General features: G+C 49.7%; 1 protein-coding gene across 6 annotated transcripts in view; it reads right to left on the bottom strand.

The window, feature by feature from the left end:
• DPF3 (double PHD fingers 3) overlaps positions 1-21,016 on the bottom strand; it is a 274,103-nt gene that overhangs the window by 126,826 nt on the left and 126,261 nt on the right. For all 6 annotated transcript variants that reach the window (XR_009334367.2, XR_010839503.1, XR_010839502.1 and 3 more), the window contains exons 3-4: positions 16,149-16,256; positions 1,423-1,550 (exon numbers count right to left, since the gene is read on the bottom strand). Coding sequence is in view for 3 of the 6 variants with exons in the window: in XM_067028208.1 (XP_066884309.1) it covers positions 1,423-1,550; positions 16,149-16,256 (236 nt within the window). In the remaining 3 variants the exon portion in view is untranslated. The remainder of the gene's footprint in view (positions 1-1,422; positions 1,551-16,148; positions 16,257-21,016) is intronic.

Below are 21,016 nucleotides of genomic sequence, written 5' to 3'. Positions count from 1 at the left end.
TGATGAATGGCTATTGGATGTGAGAGAAAGACAGGGGTCGAAGACAACTCCAAGGTGTGTCAGACATATAAAGGTTTCAGTCAATAAGGATCTTAACTAGGGCTGTAGGTCTGACAAGTCGAGGAGGGAACAAATATAAGCCATGTTGTGACGACCAAACGGAAAAGACTGGACCATTCATCTGAACGCAGGAATGGCGGAGAAGGAGGCCACATTCACTGACTCATTCAATGCCTTTATTTATTTATTTATTTATTTATTTATTTTTTTTGCGGTATGCGGGCCTCTCACTGCTGTGGCCTCTCCCGTTGCGGAGCGCAGGCTCCGGACGCGCAGGCCTAGCGGCCATGGCTCACGGGCTTAGTTGCTCCGCGGCATGTGGGATCTTCCCGGACCAGGGCACGAACCCGTGTCCCCTGCATCGGCAGGCGGACTCTCAACCACTGCGCCACCAGGGAAGCCCTCAATGCCTTTATTGAGACCAGACTCTGCTGGGCACATGCAAAAGGCCCCGAGGGTACAACAGTGAACACGAGGGCACGGTCTCTGACACGACGGAACCCACACCCTGTGGTACTGACGAAGCAAACCAAACATTTTACTGGTAGTCATTTCATTACAATGTTAATAAATTAATATGTAAATATTAGATTGGATATAAAATTAATAAATATGTAATTGTATAATATATGTATAACATAAAATATATAATTTTAATATAAAGTATTAACGTAATACAAATGTAATTTAATTTTAATAATTTCATTATGTTTAATTATTAAAAACTACGACTTCATATTTGTATTCATTAATATTATTACAAGCTTCTGTGCCAACCATTGGATTCAACAATGGGGACTCAAGACACATAAATAAGACACCGTCAGAGCACACCATTGTAATCCTGCGTGGTGGCTGCCTTAGCCATGCTGTGTACAGGCGGCGGTGAACACATGGGGACGGGAGCCAGCAACCTGCCTGGGGGATGACTTCTAAACTGGCCTTGAAGGAGAGGTGGGTGGCGCTGGGGAAGGACAAGACAGCCGGTGATCTAGAGCTGAGGAGGGGGTGTGAGGCAGGGGTGCGGTGGGGATCCCTGCGGGGGCTGGCTGCCCCAGACAACCGAGCTTTCCAAGCCTGGGCTGTGGCTGCTGGCTCCCGGGGGGTGGGGAGGAGGACGCGGTCAGTTTCGCTCACCACTGTGTCCCCAGGACCTTGCACGGTGCCTGGTGCACAGTAGGCTCCAAAACTACGTTTTGAGTGGACTAACAGGGAGACCAAGGCCAGCTTCCCCATTGTGGTGGGAAGTTGAGACGCAGCCCTGGCCCTTGAGAGGACGACCAGAACTGGGGCTGGAGTTCCGGAGGCACGACCGTGATGCTTGGGGGCCACCCCCCACCCGTCCCGCAAGCACAGAAATACCTGTATTTCCTGGATGTTTTCCTCCTCCCTGGTGTCCAGCTTCTTCTCGATCCCCTCTCCACGGAGCAAGGCTTCCAAAGTGGTGCTTTCTGAGGTGAACCCATCTTTCTTCAGAGGCAGCTCCACTTCTGAAAAACAAGGACAGAAAAGCAGTGTCAGGCCACTGGAAACAGGAGAGACAGGAGGGACAGGAAGGGTGGCCCTTGGGGGCATGCGGAAACCGCAGCCCCCGGCAGGGATCCAACATGCCTGCGATCCCTCCTCTGGGACGAACGGGAACACTGGAGTTCAGCTTTTCCATCTCCAGTTCACAGTCCCAGAGCCAGAGCCCAGCCCTGCCTGCTCCCTCAGAGACGGCGGAGACAGGGCAGAAGGGGCGCCAGAGAACACGGGGTCAGATGGCCCGCGTCTCTGTCCTGATTCTGCCTCCCTCCAGCTCTGTGACTTTGGGCGAGGCGCTCAAGGATCCCCGAGCCCTTTTGCACATCTACAAAGTGAGGGTGACAATGCCCAGCACCCTACCAGGCCATTTTGTGGAGCATAAATGTGTTCCTTTACATTCAAGCGCTTTGAAAACTCTAAAGTGGTGCACCAATGTCGGCCTCAAGTTTTATTATCCTCTCCCTCTATGCCAACTCTTGTCTGCCAACTCCATGACCTCCCCCCGGCCATGCTGGCTGCCCAGCTCCAGTCTGCTCCATGAAAAGCTATTTCAACCTCAGAGAGGCTGCTCTTATCAACTCACCAGGGAAGTAAAGGCCTCTGAAGCCCAGTGAAGAAAAAGAACGAGAGCAGATGCCTAACAGGCCCCTGATCAGCAGCTGGGAGCTGCAGTGCCCGCACACTGCGCCGTTTGTTCTGAAGACATCAGAGTCTGATTGGCTTCGTGGGGCTTGAGATCATGGGGCCACCTGAGCAGTGGCAGCCAGTGCCGGCCCTGCCCATGAGAGAAATCGGAGAGAGAAACTGAACCCCTTTCTTAAGAATTCCCCCAACTCCTAACCCAAAGGAGGGTGGTTGAGGGTCTTTTGGTTTGTTTGGGGGGTTTTATTTTTCTGTTTTTTTTTTTCATTAAAAACAGAAACCTCAGGTACAGGCGATCACACTCAGATTTACTACAAAATATTCCTCCAACCTCTCCCCGGACCCTGCGCTTCATACCCCCTGCGATTAGATGCGTAGGCCCTACCCTGTATCAGGTAAGATGGGTGCAAGACCATGAGGGGGTGGTGCCGGAGCAAACGGTCAGGGGAACGAATGGCCCATCTGTATGGAGTTTACAGAGGTGTGGACAGGAATTAGGGGACAAGGAATGGGGAAGCACCAGGGCAGTTAACAGTGGGGGGTTATGAGCCCTGCTATCCCTGGAGGGACAGAGAGAGTGTGTTTGCAAGACCTGGAGAGAGCCATGGAGAGCTCTCGGGCCAGAGAACCCAGGTACACACACCCAACCTCTCTCTCTCCTTGCCCTGTCTTCCTGCTCTGCCCTCCCACTGGCCAAGCTCAACCAGAAGCCAGGGGGCAAGGGAGCCTCACTGACGCAGCCACTGAGGCCAGCTTCCTGGGGCACAGGGCAGCATAAAGAAGGGTAAAAGGCTGATCTGGGGGAACAGACAGAAATAACGAGCACAACCAGCCCACGTTCCACTGGCCTTTATTCAAATGGGGCTCCACATTCCCCTTCTATCTCCTCCACCAGAGCCAGATGCAGGCTGGCCAGCCCATAAGAAAGGGTGCTCAGGCAGCCCATTAAAACTGAAGGAACTCACACCCGTGCATGACCGGCCCCCAGGAGATGATGGTGGGAAGGGAGAAACAGTATCTAAAGTCCCTTGAAAGACAATGTCTTTGGGATTTTCTTACCAAAAAAGGCAAGCAGAGGATCCACCTCCATCAAGAAGTACTACCCCCAAATCAACCACCTCTGAAACTCAGTCACCCACTTATTCATTCAACAAATATTTACCGAGCACCTGCTATGTGACGACCACCGTGTTAGAACTAGGTACATAGGAGGTGAACCAAATAGCAACCAACCCGGCCTGTAGATGGCTGACAATCTAAAGAGACGGAATTGGGAGATTGGGATGGACATATATACACTAATATGTATAAAATGGATAACTAATAAGAACCCGCTGTGTAAAAAATAAATAAAATTCAAAAAAAACCAGACAGACATTAAATGCTAAGTACAAAATAAATATGCAATTACAAAATGTCATAAGTGCAACAGAGAAAAGCAACAGGGTAAAATGTGAAGAAAGAGTACAGTGCGGGAGGGGGGGTGTCTACTTTAGATCGGGGGCCAAGGAAGGGCTGTGTGGTGAAGTTACATCACACAGAAAAATAGCCAACTGTCTGCTTTGGTGAATTCAGAGTGTACAGCTCCAGAGCCTGCTCCAATGACAGATTAGTCTTTCTCCCAAGTCACAAAAGGCTTCCAAATGTCTAATCTAAAACAATTAAAATATGTTGCCTCATGCCCTGTCCTCAGCCAAAAGAGAACAGCTGTTCACCATTCCTCAGATTTATAATAATCATATATATTTTTTTATTTATGAAGTTCATATTTTAGTATCCCCCTTAGCCTTCTCAATACTAAATAAATCCTATATCCAGAATTGCACAGTATTTTAGAGCTGAAAAGGCCTTACAAATCATCTGCTTTAATCATCTCTTTTTCTTTTTCTTATTTATTTATTTACTTATTTTATTTTGGCCGCACCGTGTAGCATGTGGGATCTTAGTTCCCCAACCAGGGATCGAACCCTTGCCCCCTGCATTGGGAACAAGGAGTCTTAACCACCAGACCACGAGGGAAGTCCTATCATCTCATTTTATAAATGAGTCACCTGAGGCTCAGAAAAGTTAAGTAACTTCACCAAAAGCCACACAGCAGGACAAGAATGCAGCCAAAGGATCTTTCCTAGACACGGTTAAGATGGTGACAAGAGCCCCACTCATTGTATTCTTATTAGTAGCTTGCAGGCTCAGTCTGAGTCCCAACAAGCACGGATATGTTTGTGTACGTGCAGAGTGCCTGGCACAGAGTAAACCTTCAAAATGTGTCAGCTGTTACTGCTACATGTCACTTATTCCCCACCGCCACCCACGTGGTGAGCACAGTTTATCATCCCATTTCACAGATGAGGATGCTGCAGCTTAGGGAGGCTTAAACTTGCTCAGTATCAGACACCTGGTAAAAGGGGCAAAGTCCAGCCTGGACCCCAATCTGTCTCAGAACCCATTCACCTCATCTCTAGGCTGTATGGACTTCACCTCGCCTCGCTCTGGTCCTTCCCTGAAAAGTCGTTTCCCAAACCTTTGTGCATGTTCACTGCCCTCCTAGACCACCTCCACAGTTTTCATATTTCGAGATAAAAGGCAGACCTTTGCTGAGGCTGAGGGCAGGTGTGTGTCAAGGTCCTGGGCTCTGTTCTATATGAACATCCCCATGGGGTGTTCACTCAGCACAACAGGACTGAGTTGTCCGTCACCGGTAAACTCCCTCATGCTCGCCCGCTACTGCTCTTCTTCCTCCCCTGCTAACTACTCCTCCATCCTGCTTTCCCATCATTCAGTCTGCCCTGTTGGTCCTCTGGTCCCGATCCTCTGAGATGGGCCTGGGGTGAGAAACATGAGGGAGAAGAGAAGCAAAATGCGAAGAGTGAAATGGGCTCTCCTACACGCGAAGAGCTAGAAGGGACCCCCAACAGCATCTGGAGTCCAGTCACTTAACGAGGAAAGTAGGGCACAGAGAGACACAGAGACTTTCCCAGGGTCACAGAGAAATTTAGTGGCATTATCCTCGCCTAATTACCAAAATGTTTAATTGGCTCATAGAAGTTCTGCTTTCAGAAACGGCTGGAGTCAAACCCTGGCCTTGCCATGTATTAGCCAAGGGACCACGGGCTGGTTACCTAAATCTCTAAGTCTGTTTCCTTATATGTTAAATGGGGATGATCGTAGTATCTATTTCATAGTGTTGGTGTGAGAATTAAACATGGTAATACACTGCATAAAGAAACTCTGAAGAGATCCCCACAAAAACTAGTGTGAGAGAGTGGAAAAGGAGGCTTACCAATTTTTGCTTCGCTTTTTTTTCTATTCAAAACAAGATTCAAGGGCTTCCCTGGTGGCGCAGTGGTTGAGAGTCCGCCCGCCGATGCAGGGGACGCGGGTTCGTGCCCCGGTCCGGGAGGATCCCATATGCCACGCAGCGGCTGGGCCCGTGAGCCATGGCCACTGAGCCTGCGCGTCCGGAGCCTGTGCTCCGCAACGGGAGAGGCCACAACAGTGAGAGGCCCGCGTACCACCAAAAAAAAAAAAAAAAAAAAAAAAAAAAAAATTCAAAATTAGATCATAAAAAAAAAATTTTTTTTAATTAGATCATATAGTAAAGAGCCTGGGATGTTCTAAGTGTCCTATAAATGCTACATGTTATTATTATCAAAGTTTAAATGATTCTGATTTAATGGCACAGCAACGCTGTCCAATAGAAATATAATGCAAGCCATTCATGTAACTTTAAACTTTTTAGTAGCCACGTTAATAAAAGTAAAGAGCAACAAGTACAATTAATCTAAATATATATTTTATCTAACCCAATATATCCAAAACATTATCACTTCAATGTGTAATCAATATTTTAAAATTATTGCGATATTTTACATTATTTTATTAACATTAAGACTTTGAAATCTAGTGAGTATTTTACACTTACAGTGCATCTCAATTCAGATTAGCTGCATTTCAAGTGTTCCATGGCCACACGTGGCTGGTGGCTACCGTATTAAACACTACAGGTTTACATAATTAAAAGCAACATTTGCTATGATTTTGCTTCTAAAAAATGGAAGGACGTTAAATATGCTCTTAGTATTGTCTACCTGATACCCGGCTGAGCACCATTCCAGAACAACATTCTAGCTGACCCCTGGCAAACCCTGGTTTCAAAGCACTATGGGTAAAGCCTGCAAGGTCAGAGTGACAGGCTAACCAGTGCCCTCCCAACAAAGCAACAGAGGGTACATTCTCTGGCTCCAGACCACAGGAGGTCCCAGAGGGAAGGAAAAATAAGGTAACAGGTCCAAGCTCTTGCACAATGCACGTCCTAGACACGCTCCCTATGGAGCCCTTAGGGATTTCATTGATTCGGTTTTATTCTAATACAGCTCATCTGGATATAAGATTTATAAAAGCGTATTCATTTTGACCCTCGCACAAATTTGGGGACCGCATAACCTGACAGGAGCCATCAAACACTTAATATTAAAAGAAAAGGGTCTAAAACACACACACATAGTTTATCTTTAAATTAGCCTGATTTTATACACATGGATACAAACCCACGGATCGGTACTCTCTCCGGAGCGGCAGCAGCTGTCACCCAAACCAGCCACCTCCCCGGGCCCCCGTATGCAGCACTGCCTGCACTTCTAATTGGGAACAGAGATACTCCTTGGGTGACTTCCAGCACGATCCATCACACCAAAGACAGCTTCTGTGCAAGCTGAAGCAAATCAGTTTCCAAATAAGAAAAAACCTCTCAGACAAACAAGGATTGAAGCATAGAAAGTCTTGGAAGGAAGGAAGGAAGGCAGGCAGGAAAGAAGGAAGGAAGGAAAGAAGGAAGGAAGGGAGGAAAGGAAAACACAAATAAAAGCAAAGCAAAAAAAAAAAAAAAAGTCACCAGTGAAAAGCAATGGCTTCTCCCCAGGGCTGTGGACAGGGCAGCCATCCTCTCGGGTGGAGATCAAAGCCACAGGCTTTTGACACAGGTGCCCCGAGCCTGCCACCCAATGCACCAAATGCAAGGCTTCCACTGGGCTGCTGGAACCACTGAGCTCATTAACAGGATGCAGGCAAGACGAGGCTGAAAGTGCAACATGGGAGCACGGTGAGTAATTAAATCCCAGGTCATTTAAAAATGCAAACGCTTGGATGTCACAGGCTCACGGAGCCTCTGACTCCTCGTGCATTTTTTGCCTCAGGATGGAGGACTGGGAACCTGCAAGTCATATATGGATTACAATAAAATATGCCATATAAAAAAACAGATTAAGACAGTTCTTCTTTGGGGACATATACAAAAAGAGGAGCTGTCTGTTAGCTGTCGAGTTTGCAAGAGATACCATCTTTGGGGAGGCTGTGCTCTACCAACAGACAGACTGCCCCCAGGGAAATTGTGGTGAAACACCCTGACAAGGCACATCCATCCGTCCATCCATCACAGGCGCTCTCTGACGCAGGAGCCTGGAGATAGAGTTATGGTGCAAAGGACGTAGAAACCCCACAGACAATGGCAGACAATCCTCCTGTTACATCATGAGTGCTCAGATTTTTTTTTTCCACCGGACGCTAGTTTTTCTTTAAAAATACAAATGTGCAGTTTTCTCTTCCAGCCACTTATTATTTTGAGGAGTTAATCTCATCACATTTCCTCGGGTTTATACATCAACTTACTCCAAGGAGCAAGAAGCTTAAGCATCATTTTTCATTTATGCCCAACAGACTCTCGGGCTCATGGGGAAGGAGAGGGCTATTGTTATCTCTCACCCTACGGAGGAAGAGATTGGAGGGGACCTAAGCCCTGATTTCCTGAGATGGTGGCAGGCCCAGGAATCCATCTGTGCATTCCTCAGGGGTGCCATTTTCTTGGCTGTGTTTGACTCCCTGCTTTGTGATTCATAAAGCTGAAAATAGATGAGGTTCACGATGAGGACCCATCACCCAGGCTGCACCCTGCAGGCCCTTGTACTGCTTCTTTTAGAAGCCCAAGATACGCACACAACAGGAGGACTGATCATGGCCCCAAGAGCCCTGTGGTCCCCACTCTCTGCTGTGCCTACCCACTCACCCCTAAGCCAGCATGCAATGATGGGCCCCTGGAAGCAGCACCCAGAGGCTGGCACCATAGATAAGCATTCCCTCACCCCTGAGACACAGAAAAACACCCACACTATCAAAGGAAGCCCACCACTGGGCTGGTCAGCAGACCAAGTCGATACAACTTAGCGGGAAGGCGAGGGAGCGGAAGGACGGTGGGAATGGACTGAGTGGTGAAATGGTCCAAGGGAATACAGATTGCTGGAAAGTGCGAGAAGCTGTCTGGGGTGAAATCTCAGCTCTTGTACCCTACACTGCACACTTGGCCTTGATCTCCTCATCTGTACAACAAACCCCACTTCCCGGTGTTTTTACAGGGCCAGATGCGATAATGGACATACAGCGTCTGCACAGGGAGGATGCTCGATTCATGTGAGCCTCCCCTTTTCCCCTTCTAAAGTCTCCTTCTCCTTGCACTTCTCAGCAAAACTCCTCACCTTCTGACGCTCTCACACCATCAGACGTGGTGAGACACTGCTCCCTGCAACTGGGCATGGGCCCAGGGGGAATGGAAGTGAGGGAGCCAAGTCTGGAGCAGTTAAGAGGACAGAGGAGGCTGAGGATGGGACTCAGCTCACAGGCTGAGATGCTGCTCCAATTCCACGGGGGGGCCATGCTGCAGATTTGGAAATCACAGCAGAACCATGTGGAAGAGGCCTTGCTCTACTCATTCATTTTACATTATTTGTAAAATAATTGAGCACTTACTATGTACCAGGCTCTGTTCTAGGTGCTGAGGACACAGCTGTGAACAAGAGACAGAAATTCTTGCCCTCATGGAAGTTATATTCTAGTGGGGGAGAAACAAGACATAAACAAGCAAGACCCATAGTATGGCAGACGGTAATCAATGTTCTGGAGACAAACAGAGCAGAGGAGGGAAGCTGGAGCATCAGGGGTTATGCAAGGGTGGTTCCACTTTTAGATGTGGCCACGAAAGCACGAGCCTGAAGGAGCAGGAAGGGGGCCACGTGGCTAATAGGAAAGGACGTCCTAAGCAAAGGAGCCATCGCGCAAAGGCCCTGAAACTGGGGCCTGTCTGCCCAGAGTACAGTGAGCCAGGGAAAGGGTAGGAGCCCAGTTCAGAGAGTTCTGGGGCCTTGAAGGACTGTGTAGGCCATTGCAAGAATGCTGACTTCTAATTCTGAAGCCACTGGTAGTTTCAAGCAAAGGGTGACATTATGATGCCTATATATATTTTTTAATTTTATTATTTTTTTATACAGCAAGTTCTTCTTAGTCATCTACTTTATACATATTAGTGTATACATGTCAAGCCCAATCTCCCAATTCATCACACCACCACCACTACTCCCCCTGCCTGTTTTCCCCCCTTGGTGTCCGTATGTTTGTTCTCTACGTCTGTGTCTCTACTTCTGCCTTGCAGACTGGTTCACCTGTACCATTTTTCTAGGTTCCACATACATGCGTTAATATACGATATTTGTTTTTCTCTTTCTGACTTCCTTCACTCTGTATGACAGTCTCTAGGTTCATCCACGTCTCTACAAATGAGCCAGTGTTGTTCCTTTTTATGGCTGAGTAATATTCCATTGTATATATGTACCACATCTTCTTTATCCATTTGTCTGTTGGTGGACATTTAGGTTGGTGATGGCTATATTTTAACAGGATCACTGTGAAGTCAACTGAAGGAAGGTGAGGGGGGTGAGGGGAATGAGGAGACTAGTTAGGAGTGACTGCCGTAGGTGTGGAGCCCCCCCAACGAGCCGGTGCTCAGGAGAGGGCCCTGTCCTCATGGTGCCCATGTCCTGGTTGCTAGATACAGCCAGAGGGCAGACCCCTGGCCCCTGAGCAAGGGGCATCCCCACACAGTGAAGGAGGCTGGGTGCCCAGTGCCAAGGGGCACAGGTACAGAGCCATACCGGAGCAAGTCCACAGAGGAGCAGTTCTCAGAGAAGAAGGCAGATCAGCCTAGGCCAAGGGCAGGAGATAAGACCCAGCCAGACAGGCCTGGCCCAGCATCACGGGATGACAGGCATTAGTAAAACAGAGAGGAAGCCTTCCAAGTTTATCTCTGTGCTCTGGACAATGTATGCGAGAGGACTCAGTTCTGGGACACAAGAGGTGAGCTTGGGCAAGCTGTGGTTCTGGGAAAGGTAGATCCCACAGCCAGATGCCAGGTCTTTTCTCCTCAGGATGGAAGATACTAGACTCGGGCTTTTAAAAGACTCTAAGGCAGGGCTTCCCTGGTGGCGCAGCGGTTGAGAATCCGCCTGCCGATGCAGGAGACACGGGTTCGTGCCCTGGTCCGGGAAGATCCCACATGCCGCGGAGCAACTAAGCCCGTGAGCCATGGCCGCTAGGCCTGCGCGTCCGGAGCCTGTGCTCCGCAACGGGAGAGGCCACAACAGTGAGAGGCCCGCATACCGCAAAAAAAAAAATAAATAAAAAAAAAATAATAATAAAAGACTCTAAGGCAGACTGTGTTCCCATTCTGTCCAGACAGCACACACTCTTCCAGCTGGGCAGTGAGCTGCCTGCAATGAGCACGTGCGGGGGACAGAACAGGGTTGGCTGAGGCCCCCTCGGCCCACCTAGCGGCACTGTGTGGAGGTGGCATCACAGTGCCAAGTCCTCCAGCTCCACCCTCCCACTGGACCCTCAGAACAACCCCAGGAAACAAGCAGAGCAGCTGCCATGATCTGCATTTCAGATGAAGAATCAAGGCCAGAGTGGTTAAGTGACTGCCCAAAATCACACAGCCAGTGGGTGGAGAGGTCTGGACTTGAACCCAGGTCTTGTGATTCCTATTTGAGGCCTTTTCTCCTGCAGAGCACAGCTGTTCGACATAATGAAGGCCCCTATGGGCTAAAACCAAAGAGAGGCAAGATGGCAAAGCTGGGACAGGCCCCACAGGCCAGGCTGGGTGCTAGATGGGGAGGCCAGGTCAGCTGCCGAAGGCTCCTCCTCTCCCATTCAATCTCCCTCATCGTGCAACGGGCATGATGAGAGCTAAGCCACATCCTTCGAGCTTAAGATCAGACACCAGGCACTTTTCTTTCCTTCATCCCTTTAATAAATCTTTGCTGTCCACCTACTATGTGCCAAGTCCAGTGCTGGGTGTTGGGGATACAAATGAAGGATTGGGTGGGCCTCTGCACTCAAAATGTGCGCCTTCCAGCACGGAGAGATACAAGTGAACAGGCCCTGGCGTAACAGGGCGACAGCCTTACAACCTACGCTCTAAACATGGCTCCCCCAGGTCCAACTGAAGAACCCAGCCATGGAAACTCTGCAGCAGCTGTGCACGCCGCCACCCAGTCGACTCCCAGCTGCCACCCATTTCCTGGGCCAGCCCAGGCTCCCAGAGCCCTGCAAGACTCGAGCAGTGTCACAGGCCCAGGCCCAGTCCCCTGGACCCAGCGCCTTCCCCCAGACTGCCAGGAGGGCACGAAGCAGGGTCCGGAGTGGCCTGCCCACCTCTCTCCAGCTCACAAGGCCAACAAGAGCTGTGACAAAGCTGCTGTTGCCGGCCTCCAGGATGGATGGCTGCAGCTCTGACACTGCGGGAAAGAGATAAATGACTGGTCATTTCCCCCTGATGCACTTGAAGGCATCCATTCTCCCCGCCGTACCACACTCAAGGAACCCCCTCGCAGAGACAGATAAGCACTGACATATGGGATGGGAGCTCAGCGTCCTTCCCCCTCGGAAGGACACAGCCAGACTCCTCTGTGGGCCGGGAGCAGGTCACACTGTCCGTTGGCTCACAGCTGGCTGGGGGCTCCACGGGTCCCTGCCCCCGCCTCCCACAGTCTCGCCCACCCCACCTGGCTCATCCCTGTGAGGAGCACACGGGAGACGGGGAGGCGGGGGTAGGGGGAGCCAGCTGACAGGCTCATCGATCTCAGGCTACATGCTTGGCACATCGTCGGCGTTCCGTAAGTTGTTCCCGGGCTGGGAGGGTGCTGGAGGAGTCGGGGGGACTGCCTCGAGGAGAAGAGAAATCGCGCCGAACATCAGAGAGAAAACGGTGGAAGAAGCCCAGAGATTATTAAAATGTGGGCCATGTACAAAAGCAGTAGGGAACTAATTAAGATGCAGGGTTTTCAAAAGCTGGGGAAGTTGGCCACAGCCTGCTCCCATCTGTAGAGTTCTGGCAGTTCAGTGTGGCAGGGACAGCACCCTAGGCAGGCAAAGCAGGCCTCTCCACCGCTGCCCTCACAGGTGGGACTCAGGCCTCTGCCTGGGCCGCCCCCTTGGGGGGCACCCCTCCAAGGGCCGCTGGGACTTGCTTGTTGGCCAGCTATGGCACCCTCTGCTTTGGGGCCGTATCCTAGCCTACCATGCCCTGAGGGTCCCTGCCTGACTGTTCATGTTCCCCCAACATGTGGTAGGGTGGTGATTATCCTGGTCATGCATGCCCAGTCACTCAGTGGCTGCCAAAAGAAAAACCAAGAGAAAGAACCAGAACCCTATTCCTGGCTGCCTTCCTTCCCATCACCCTTGGAATTTGGCAAGGGTGGCAAAGAGCCAGGCTGCTCCCCAAGTGTCCCGGAGAGGAAGGGCATTACAAAGTCTCAGGTACATTCCGGGAGCCCTACAGGTCCGACACACCAGGATGAATGTGTGTGTTGAGTCCTGGAGCAACATGGCGCCAGTTCCAACAGGCTCCCCTATAGGGTTCTTTTCCTTTGCTTCACCACCGATATCCCCTTGGGAAATTAACTTCCTAACTCAGTGCCACAGTTTCCCAACCTCTAAAACAAAGATAAAATCTGCTCCAGATCACAGGGACCAAAAGGTCTGGGGTCAGAAGGTGCTAAACTGATCAAAGCAGACTATCTGAGAATTTAACCCAGAAGGACACAAGGAAAAGTTTGTTCCCAGCCCTTTTTCCTCATTCAAAAAAAAAAAAAAAGTGAAGTTAAAGGCTCTTTTCTAATCAGCTGGCTTTTGCCCAACATCTGCCCGGCTTCAGGGCCTTCTGGTGGATATTTACTATCTACCTTTCTCTCCTGCCAGCTCAGCTTCCCCTTTGCAAGGACAGAGCTCTACTCTCGGGGGAACGGTCCAGGGGAGGCCCCTCTCTGGCACCAGGCTCCTGCGTCTCTTCACGTTGCCTGAATTGTGATGGCTGTGCCCTGAAACACCTTGCATGCACCTCTGCAACCAGGTGCAAGCTGCAGAGAACACTGAACTCCGTTGTCAGTCAGAGGAGAGAAATAATGTTGTGTGTGTTGTCCTTCAGATGCCCAGGCAAGTGGGAGCTTTGCAAGATGTTTATTCAGGACTGATCGGAGGGGTGATGTCAGGCGTGAGAAACACATAGGTCCAGGGATGTTGAGAGTGCTTTCAAATTCCAAAAAGCTCGCCCCAGCTCTCATCCTCATCCCACCCACACACAGATACATTTTTATTTTCAGCAAGTAGTAAAGAAACATAGGCAGGATGGCATATTCATAGTGAGGAAGATGGGATGAGGACTGCAGCCTAGGGAGGACTCCATCAGTGTATAGTTTAGCCCAGGAACAAACAACTTCACAGCAGCCACGATGGGCTCCCCACTCCCCACCCAGCGATGCCATAGATGAGCTCTGTGCTGGGTGGGGGCTGAACAAGAAGGGGACGGTTCTGCAGCCCTGCCCTCAGACCTGCTCCAAGGTCCCTCAGATTCCTGAGTGGACACCCCCTCCCCTTGCCCTGACCTGGTTTCCTGACAAAGCTCTCAGCTCTGAAGACCTGGGGTCAAGGACAAGTCTAAGCCACGTTTAACCCTGGCCTGTGTTGCTAAAGTCTGCCCGCCACTGGCTGGACTCAGGCAGGGACGCAAAGGAAGTCAGGAGGGACAAACCGGGTGTTGGCATGACAAATTGCTTGTGGCATCTCCTTATTATGCATAGAAAGGTCTGACATGGAAGAAAACTCATGCCTTGAGACAATTCCTCTCCAGGCTGGTGCCCAGTCTCTCACAAGTCAGGGGAACTCTCTCCCCTGAGAACTCTGCTGATGGTAGAGCCCAAGGGAGGCTCCAAGAATCATAGACATAACTGCATTCCTAGAGCCTGTCAAGGGGAGCTCAGCAGCACAGGCATCACCTAGGAGCTTGGCAGAGATGCAGAATCCTGGTCCTCACACCAGACCTGCTGAGTTAGAATCTGCATTTTATCAGATCCCAAGGACTGCATCCCCAGAACACACACTGAAGTTTGAGAAACACTGGTTTTGAAGACTTACAGGTGGCCGGATCACACGTCAGTATGGCATGACTCCACACCATCTACGGTTTCTTTATTAAACATAAACGACTGTCAAAAAGAACAATTTATTTTGGAGGTATGGGCTTCCTCCTTTGTTGTCGCAGATCTGGAAGTGGTCTGAGTCCTGGTCTCTTGGAAGTGGCATGGATGAGTGATGAGGTAATCCTTAACTGGATTACACTTTGAGTGTAATTCTAGAACCACTCTGGCTAATATGGGGACCACTAGCCACGTGTGGTAATCAAGCACTTGAAATGCGGCTAGTTTGCAATGAAATGTGTTAAAAGATACACACTGGAATTAAAAAACAATACCAAAAAAAGTAAAATACCTCGTTCATCATTTTTATACCGATTACATGCTGAAATGACATTATTCATACGTTAAGTTAAACAGAATCTATTGTTAAGATTAATTTCACCTGTTTCTTTTTCCTTTTTTAAATGTGGCTACTAGAAAATGTAAAATGACACATGTGACTCACAATCGTGATCCAGGAGACTTAGCTCTCCTACAACCTGCATCTCAGGGAGTCTGGGACAACCCCAGTCATCACCCTGGAGTGTCTGCAAGGGTCTGTAAACTGTGCAAGGCCATTTGAGAACTTGGGTGGAGCACCCACCCCTAACAAATAAAACTTTTTGCACAAGTGAAATGTGAGTTAGGGTGAAAATTTGAAGCATGCTTAACAAGGGAACTGTGGGAAAGCATCCCGAAGAACTGTTAAGTAGAGATTTTGCAGAAAAAACACAGCCTACGGAGCCAGTGTGGAAAGGCAGGAGTGAGGTAACATTGCCAGGCAGCCAGCCTTGACAGGCCTGTGTTGTTTGGTGACAGTGGGAGGAGGCATGTCAGCTCTGCCTTTGGCCCACTTAACAGCACTGTTGCCACCACTCTGAGTCATGTCGCAGCTCTGGCATCCCCCAAACCAGACGTTCCCTTAAAGCTAAGGACCCAAAAGCAATCACTTGGCCTTGCTGCAACAAGGTCTGAAGACTGGCACCCGCTCAGAAGTGTAATAACAGATCAGTAGTCAAGAAAACTAACCAATTCCTTCTGCACTGCCACAGAACAAACATCACCTAGAGGCAAATTTTGAACTCAAACTCTTTCATTTCCATGTCCAAGATGGGTTCTGTTTTTAGTGACTGGCCCCACTCGTGTAAGATGCTCCATTAGCTCATTTCTGTTAAGGGTGAGAGAGGGTACATGGTACACTGTCCTCCTCTGAAACAGTCTGGGACGAGTTTTCCTTACTTGAAGCCATGGGAAGGTATCACCTGGCCCAAAAGAGCCGCAGCTCCTTCGGCTCTGTTGGGAAAGTCATTCATCCTGGGCCTGTTCCCATACTGTGCCTGCTTGCTCTCCTCTCCCGGGTGGCAAGAGAAAGACAAGAGGAAGGGGAAGGCCCGAAACACCTAGAGGGAGAGAAGCTTGGTGAGGCTGGGGGCACGTGGATGTGTTTATTCCTGAGAGCGCCCTGTAGGCATGTTCACTCTCCTGGAAAACTCAGCTCTACGGACAAAGTGGCAGAGCAACCTCGTCCTCAGCCAGCCCAGCACCCCCGACCTCTCCCATCGCTGGCCCAGCCAAGCTCCACAGGGCACTGACCAGGTTTTATTTCCAGCAGCCGCAGCTTCGGATCCTCAGGTGGGTGCAATCGTCTCTTCTTACGCCAGCAGCGGGCAGGGTATGTGTACAGCTGGCCCGGGGCGAGGCCTGTGGACAGAGACAGTGTAAAGATGAAAGGCTCCAGGCTGGATCTAACCTTCTCATTCACAGTGAGGAAAGTGAAGCCCAGAGACGTGAAGTGACTTGTCAAGGTCACACAGCTGGTAGATGGTAGAGCCCAGGCAGACTCTAGGTCATCTGACCCCAGGACCCTTGCTCTGTCTGCTCTACCATGCTGCCTCAGTAGACACATGCCAAAATCAGTTCTGCTCTCTTGGCCTAGGAAGAAGATCAGAGGGACCTCCAAACCACAAGAAGGACTTTTCCAGATTTGTCCTCATCACCGTGTTTCCAAGGCAGTGCATATCCAGCTACTGCCCATCAACTGCCCCTCTGTCCAGGTCAAGCAGGTTCCCTTCCAGGTGAAGCAGCAGAAGTCATTCTGTCTACCTACGGACAGCCTGGATTGGGAAACATTTCAAGGAAACAGGATCAAGGTGCTAGATCTCCTACCCACTGGTTTCTTCCACCCACTGATAGCAGCTGGCAGCTCGCTGAAGCCAAAGGGAGCCCTGTGCCTGATATTCCATCAGAATATAAGCCTGCATAGCCAGCATACCTGTACAGCCCTGCCCACCTGCCTGGTCATTACAAAAAAAAAAAAAAAAAAAAATGGGCAGGAGTTCAGCATCTGGCCTTATGTGTCACACGGTCTCCCAACAAGAATATCACCATTTAGATTCGGCTTTTGACACGAAAGCTCCACACCAGCATCATCTGTCATGCCGAGCACCCCATGAGGAGCCTTCCAGCTCAACAGACAACACTCTCGTGGCTCCTGTGGCATATGCTGGGCAGCCAGAGGCCTTGGAGGAATGTGGGCTCCCCGCACTAGATCCTGGTTTGTTCCCAGAGAAAAGGGCAGGGGGTGAAGGCTGAGGGGAGAGCAAGAGGGCTGAAGGCTGGTTAGGCGGTTTGCAGATTAAAAGACTGCTCAATGCACCCCAAAATGAACCAGCAAGCCCACTGACCCACCCCCGCTAGAGTGAAAGGCTGGTGAGGACAGGGACTTTGTCTTGTTCATGTCAGAATCCCAAGAACCAGAACTGTGGCTGACACAGAAAGGAATCAAACTAAACATTTGCAGAATGGGTGAGTGAGTGAGTGAATGAATGGAAGAATATGTTCCAGTTCACTTTCATGGAAGTCACAACTCGGTCTTCTGTAGTAAACATGGCATGTGACAGCTGTTGAGACAGGCAGCCTCCCACGAGAGGGGCACTTCCTAGACCTAGGACCATGAGTAGAAAATATCAGGACCCTATTTTCATCTGCTGTCTTCCATTTTGGGGGTTTTAAAAGTTAAGACCAAAACCGGCTTTATTTTTGCATTTTTCAGAGAAAAACCTACAAAAGTTTCATTGCTACACATCCATTCATTCATTTTTCATTTGTACTTGTCATCTCTACCCATGCCTAGATTTGGGTTCAAAGCAGAGGCAACTATTCCAGCATTAAAGGAAACAAAAATTTCCAATTCTTTTTATGTGCTAAGTTTCATTTTTAATCACACAGCTGCTCCCACAGGTTGCTAGGCTGTGAACAAGCTGGAGGTTCTGACCCTTCCCCCTTTGATTCTTAGAAACCATCAAGGGTGATAGAGCCTACAGGCTCCAGAAATATCTCTGACGTTATGAGCTAAGGGCTCATCATGTCCTAGAGTCATTCTAATACTTGACATTGTTGATAACTGTAAGGTCTTCTGCACAGTAGGAGGATCATGAAGCTCTGAGCGCCTTGAGCTCTGAGGACCAGACTTGTGACTGATTTATAGAAGACACAATGAATCCAAAAAATAAGCTTGGTCTCACTCCCATATGAGGTCCAGTTTTGACCTCTGTTTGCGGGAAGGCATCACTGGGAATAGTTTGATGTTCCTGGTGTGTTTCCCTCCAGGGCCATGTCACCTCTCGCCCCCTAATTCCTGAATGGGTACACTGAGTCAGAGTCCCTTCCAGATGTTTTGGCCACTTCTGGGGCTGGTGTTCCCCAGGATCCCAGAGAAGGCCAAGTACAAGGGCTGGCCTGCTGCTCCATACCCCAGAACTGGTCCCATAATCCCACTTAACTTGGATTAGCAATTCTTAATCCAGGCTGAAGCCAAAATCACCTGGAGAACTTCTTAACACCAATGCCCCAAATCCATGCCAGAGCTACCCAATCCAAATGTAGGTGGGTGGGGGAATTGAGCAACTCTTTTCTTTTTAAGAACTCTATAGATTGTTACAATAGCTGACAAAGAACCTCTGGATGTCTAAGCATCATCTAGTTACTGCCTGGATGTTCTCTCTGATGTACCAAGACTAGCCTAATGGTTTTTCCTGTAGATTCCTAAGGTTCCCTGTATTTTTCCCAAGCCACTGTCATTAACTGCCTGCTTACTAGACTGTCCTCTCCACTGGTTTTATAAGATCCAGGGTGGCAGGAACCATGTCCACCTCAAGTATCGCCAGTGCTTAGCACAGTGCCTGGCAGGCATATCAAGAAATATTTATCAAATAAATTCAACCAGAACTGAACCAGCCTCAGAAACATGGGAAGTGAATGACCCTTAGCCCCTGCTGTTCCTGGCTCCAGGAGACTCCTCCATCCACATACAAACCATCCAGGAAGGACCCCTTGAATGGAGCACAGAACCCAACCACCCATGCCAAGATGGGAGTCTCTGTACCTTAGGCTCTTTCTTGCCCCATGTGCTGCTTCGTGGTATTTCCAACCTGACCAAAAGCAGATTAATGAGAAGGAAGTGGCCCAGACCAGCGTACGCAAAAGGTCTAAGTGACAAGAGGTCAAAACTGTCAGCATTTGTCCAAGTCCTCCACCCTCCCCGAGACTGCAGTCACCACACTTGTTGGTCAGCTGCCTGGAGCCACTCAGCTTGTGGCTGCAGGTCCACTCTCCCAGGAGAGTCCATTTTAATAAGTAGTTTGAATGTCCAGAAGAAGGGATTGGCTTTATTTCATTCTTTAACTTTCTCTGGTAGATTGGAGAAGCTCCACGGTGCAGAGGACAATCACGAGTCCTCAGACCCCCCATTCCCTGTTACCTTGGAAATCTCACCACACCTCCCTGAGCCTGTCTCTTTGCCTGTAAGATAAGGGCGGTAATAATACCTACCTTACAAGGACTGTCGTGGGGATTAGCTTGTATTCGAGAAGAAGCTCTTTATAACCATGAAGCGTTGTACAAATGTCAGTTATTAATTATCATGAATTAGCTGACTTAGACGAGCCTGGACTCTCTGCCCACGTGACATGACAAGGCTGCTCTTTGCTCCTTTAGCCACAAGGGTGGAAACAGGCCTCCCTTTGATGTCTGCTTCAACCCGTATCAACAAGCAAATGGCCCCAAGAACTCTCTCAGGGCTCCCGCCCCCTTCCTTGACCTCCTCCCTGGGCTGACAGGCACCAGGGTACCTTTACAGGGCCAACACGTTCAGCCCTGGAGTTCCACTTATAGAGGGATGAGCAGAGCCCCATGAGAGTTATATTGTTTATCTCATTAGAACAGGAGGCACATAACTCAAGCCCATGTGTGTGGTAGATGGACGAGGGAGGAAGAGGAGGGGGGAGGAGGAGGAGAGAGGCACAGCTGCCGCTGGGGAAATTAACCTGAAGGAGGGAGCCTGGGGCTAGGGGAGATATGGAAGAGGGGAAGGGGGGGCGGGAGGCAAGAGGGGGGACCAATCCTCCCAGTAACCAAGGCCACAGCAACTCTTCCATTCACACACCCCCACTGAGCAAACTGCTTTGCTATTACTTTGATCTGCAACTCCAGGTACACTTAGGTGCAAGCACAGGCAGGACGGACGCACATGCACACACGCACGTCCACATGGGAACTCACACACAGGTTGGTGGGAGAACTGGCTTCATAGGAAAAATCAGCAGGATGAGCTCGGTGCCTGTGCAGTCAGCAGATTCCAGGCAAATCTCCTGTTATATGCGTGGCCTACGTTCAGCAGGTGGATACTGGGTGTTATGAGCATCTCTGACAGACACAGCATGAGCCGTTAGGAATCCAGAAGATGAAATGGGATGGGAACAGATGTGAAAAGAAGAAACAGAATGGCTTCCTCTTCCCCAGACCAGAGCTGAGCGGTGGCATTCAAGCCCACCCAGAGAAGGGCTTTGCCTGCAGCAGCTCAGGGAGGTGGCCCGAGGCTCCCCACAACAGAAAGCTCATTACTTCACAGGACAGACTGTTGGCCAACTCTTGCTGTGATAAAGAACCTCACCTTGCCCTTATTTTGAATCAAAAATCTACTCTACCTTCTTGTTATATACTTATGCCAATTTGTCCACCCTCTGTCCCAAGAGTAAAGAGGTGTCATCTGCAGCCCAGCCACCCACCCCATCCACCTGCTTGGGCTTGAAGGAGAGCCTACAGAGAGGACGAAGAACTGGAGGGCAACAGGAGTTGGAGGAAAGAGGCAGTGACTACACCTGCTCGTGAGCCTGGGATTCTTCACCAAGACTGGGCATCAGAATTGCAGAAGTAGTTATCGAAAAGGGCAGGTGGCTTGGTTCCAGTCCAATCCTACCAAACCGGAATAACAGAGATTCACCAAGACAACTGTAGTTTGAAAAACTCCCACATAAGGAACTTTGAACAAGATCAAATCTTACTCATATTTACTTCCCCAGGACCCAGCACATAATAGGTGCTCCATTAATGTCTGTGGCTGAGGATGCCAATTTGGACCAACTGCAGAGTTGGAGAGATGAGTGATAAGCCCCGGGTAGGGC

This window comes from Kogia breviceps, chromosome 3, assembly GCF_026419965.1.
Source record: "Kogia breviceps isolate mKogBre1 chromosome 3, mKogBre1 haplotype 1, whole genome shotgun sequence".
Lineage (NCBI taxonomy): Eukaryota > Metazoa > Chordata > Mammalia > Artiodactyla > Physeteridae > Kogia > Kogia breviceps.
Note: the sequence above shows the minus strand (reverse complement) of the source record. Positions and strands in the feature narration are given on the sequence as shown.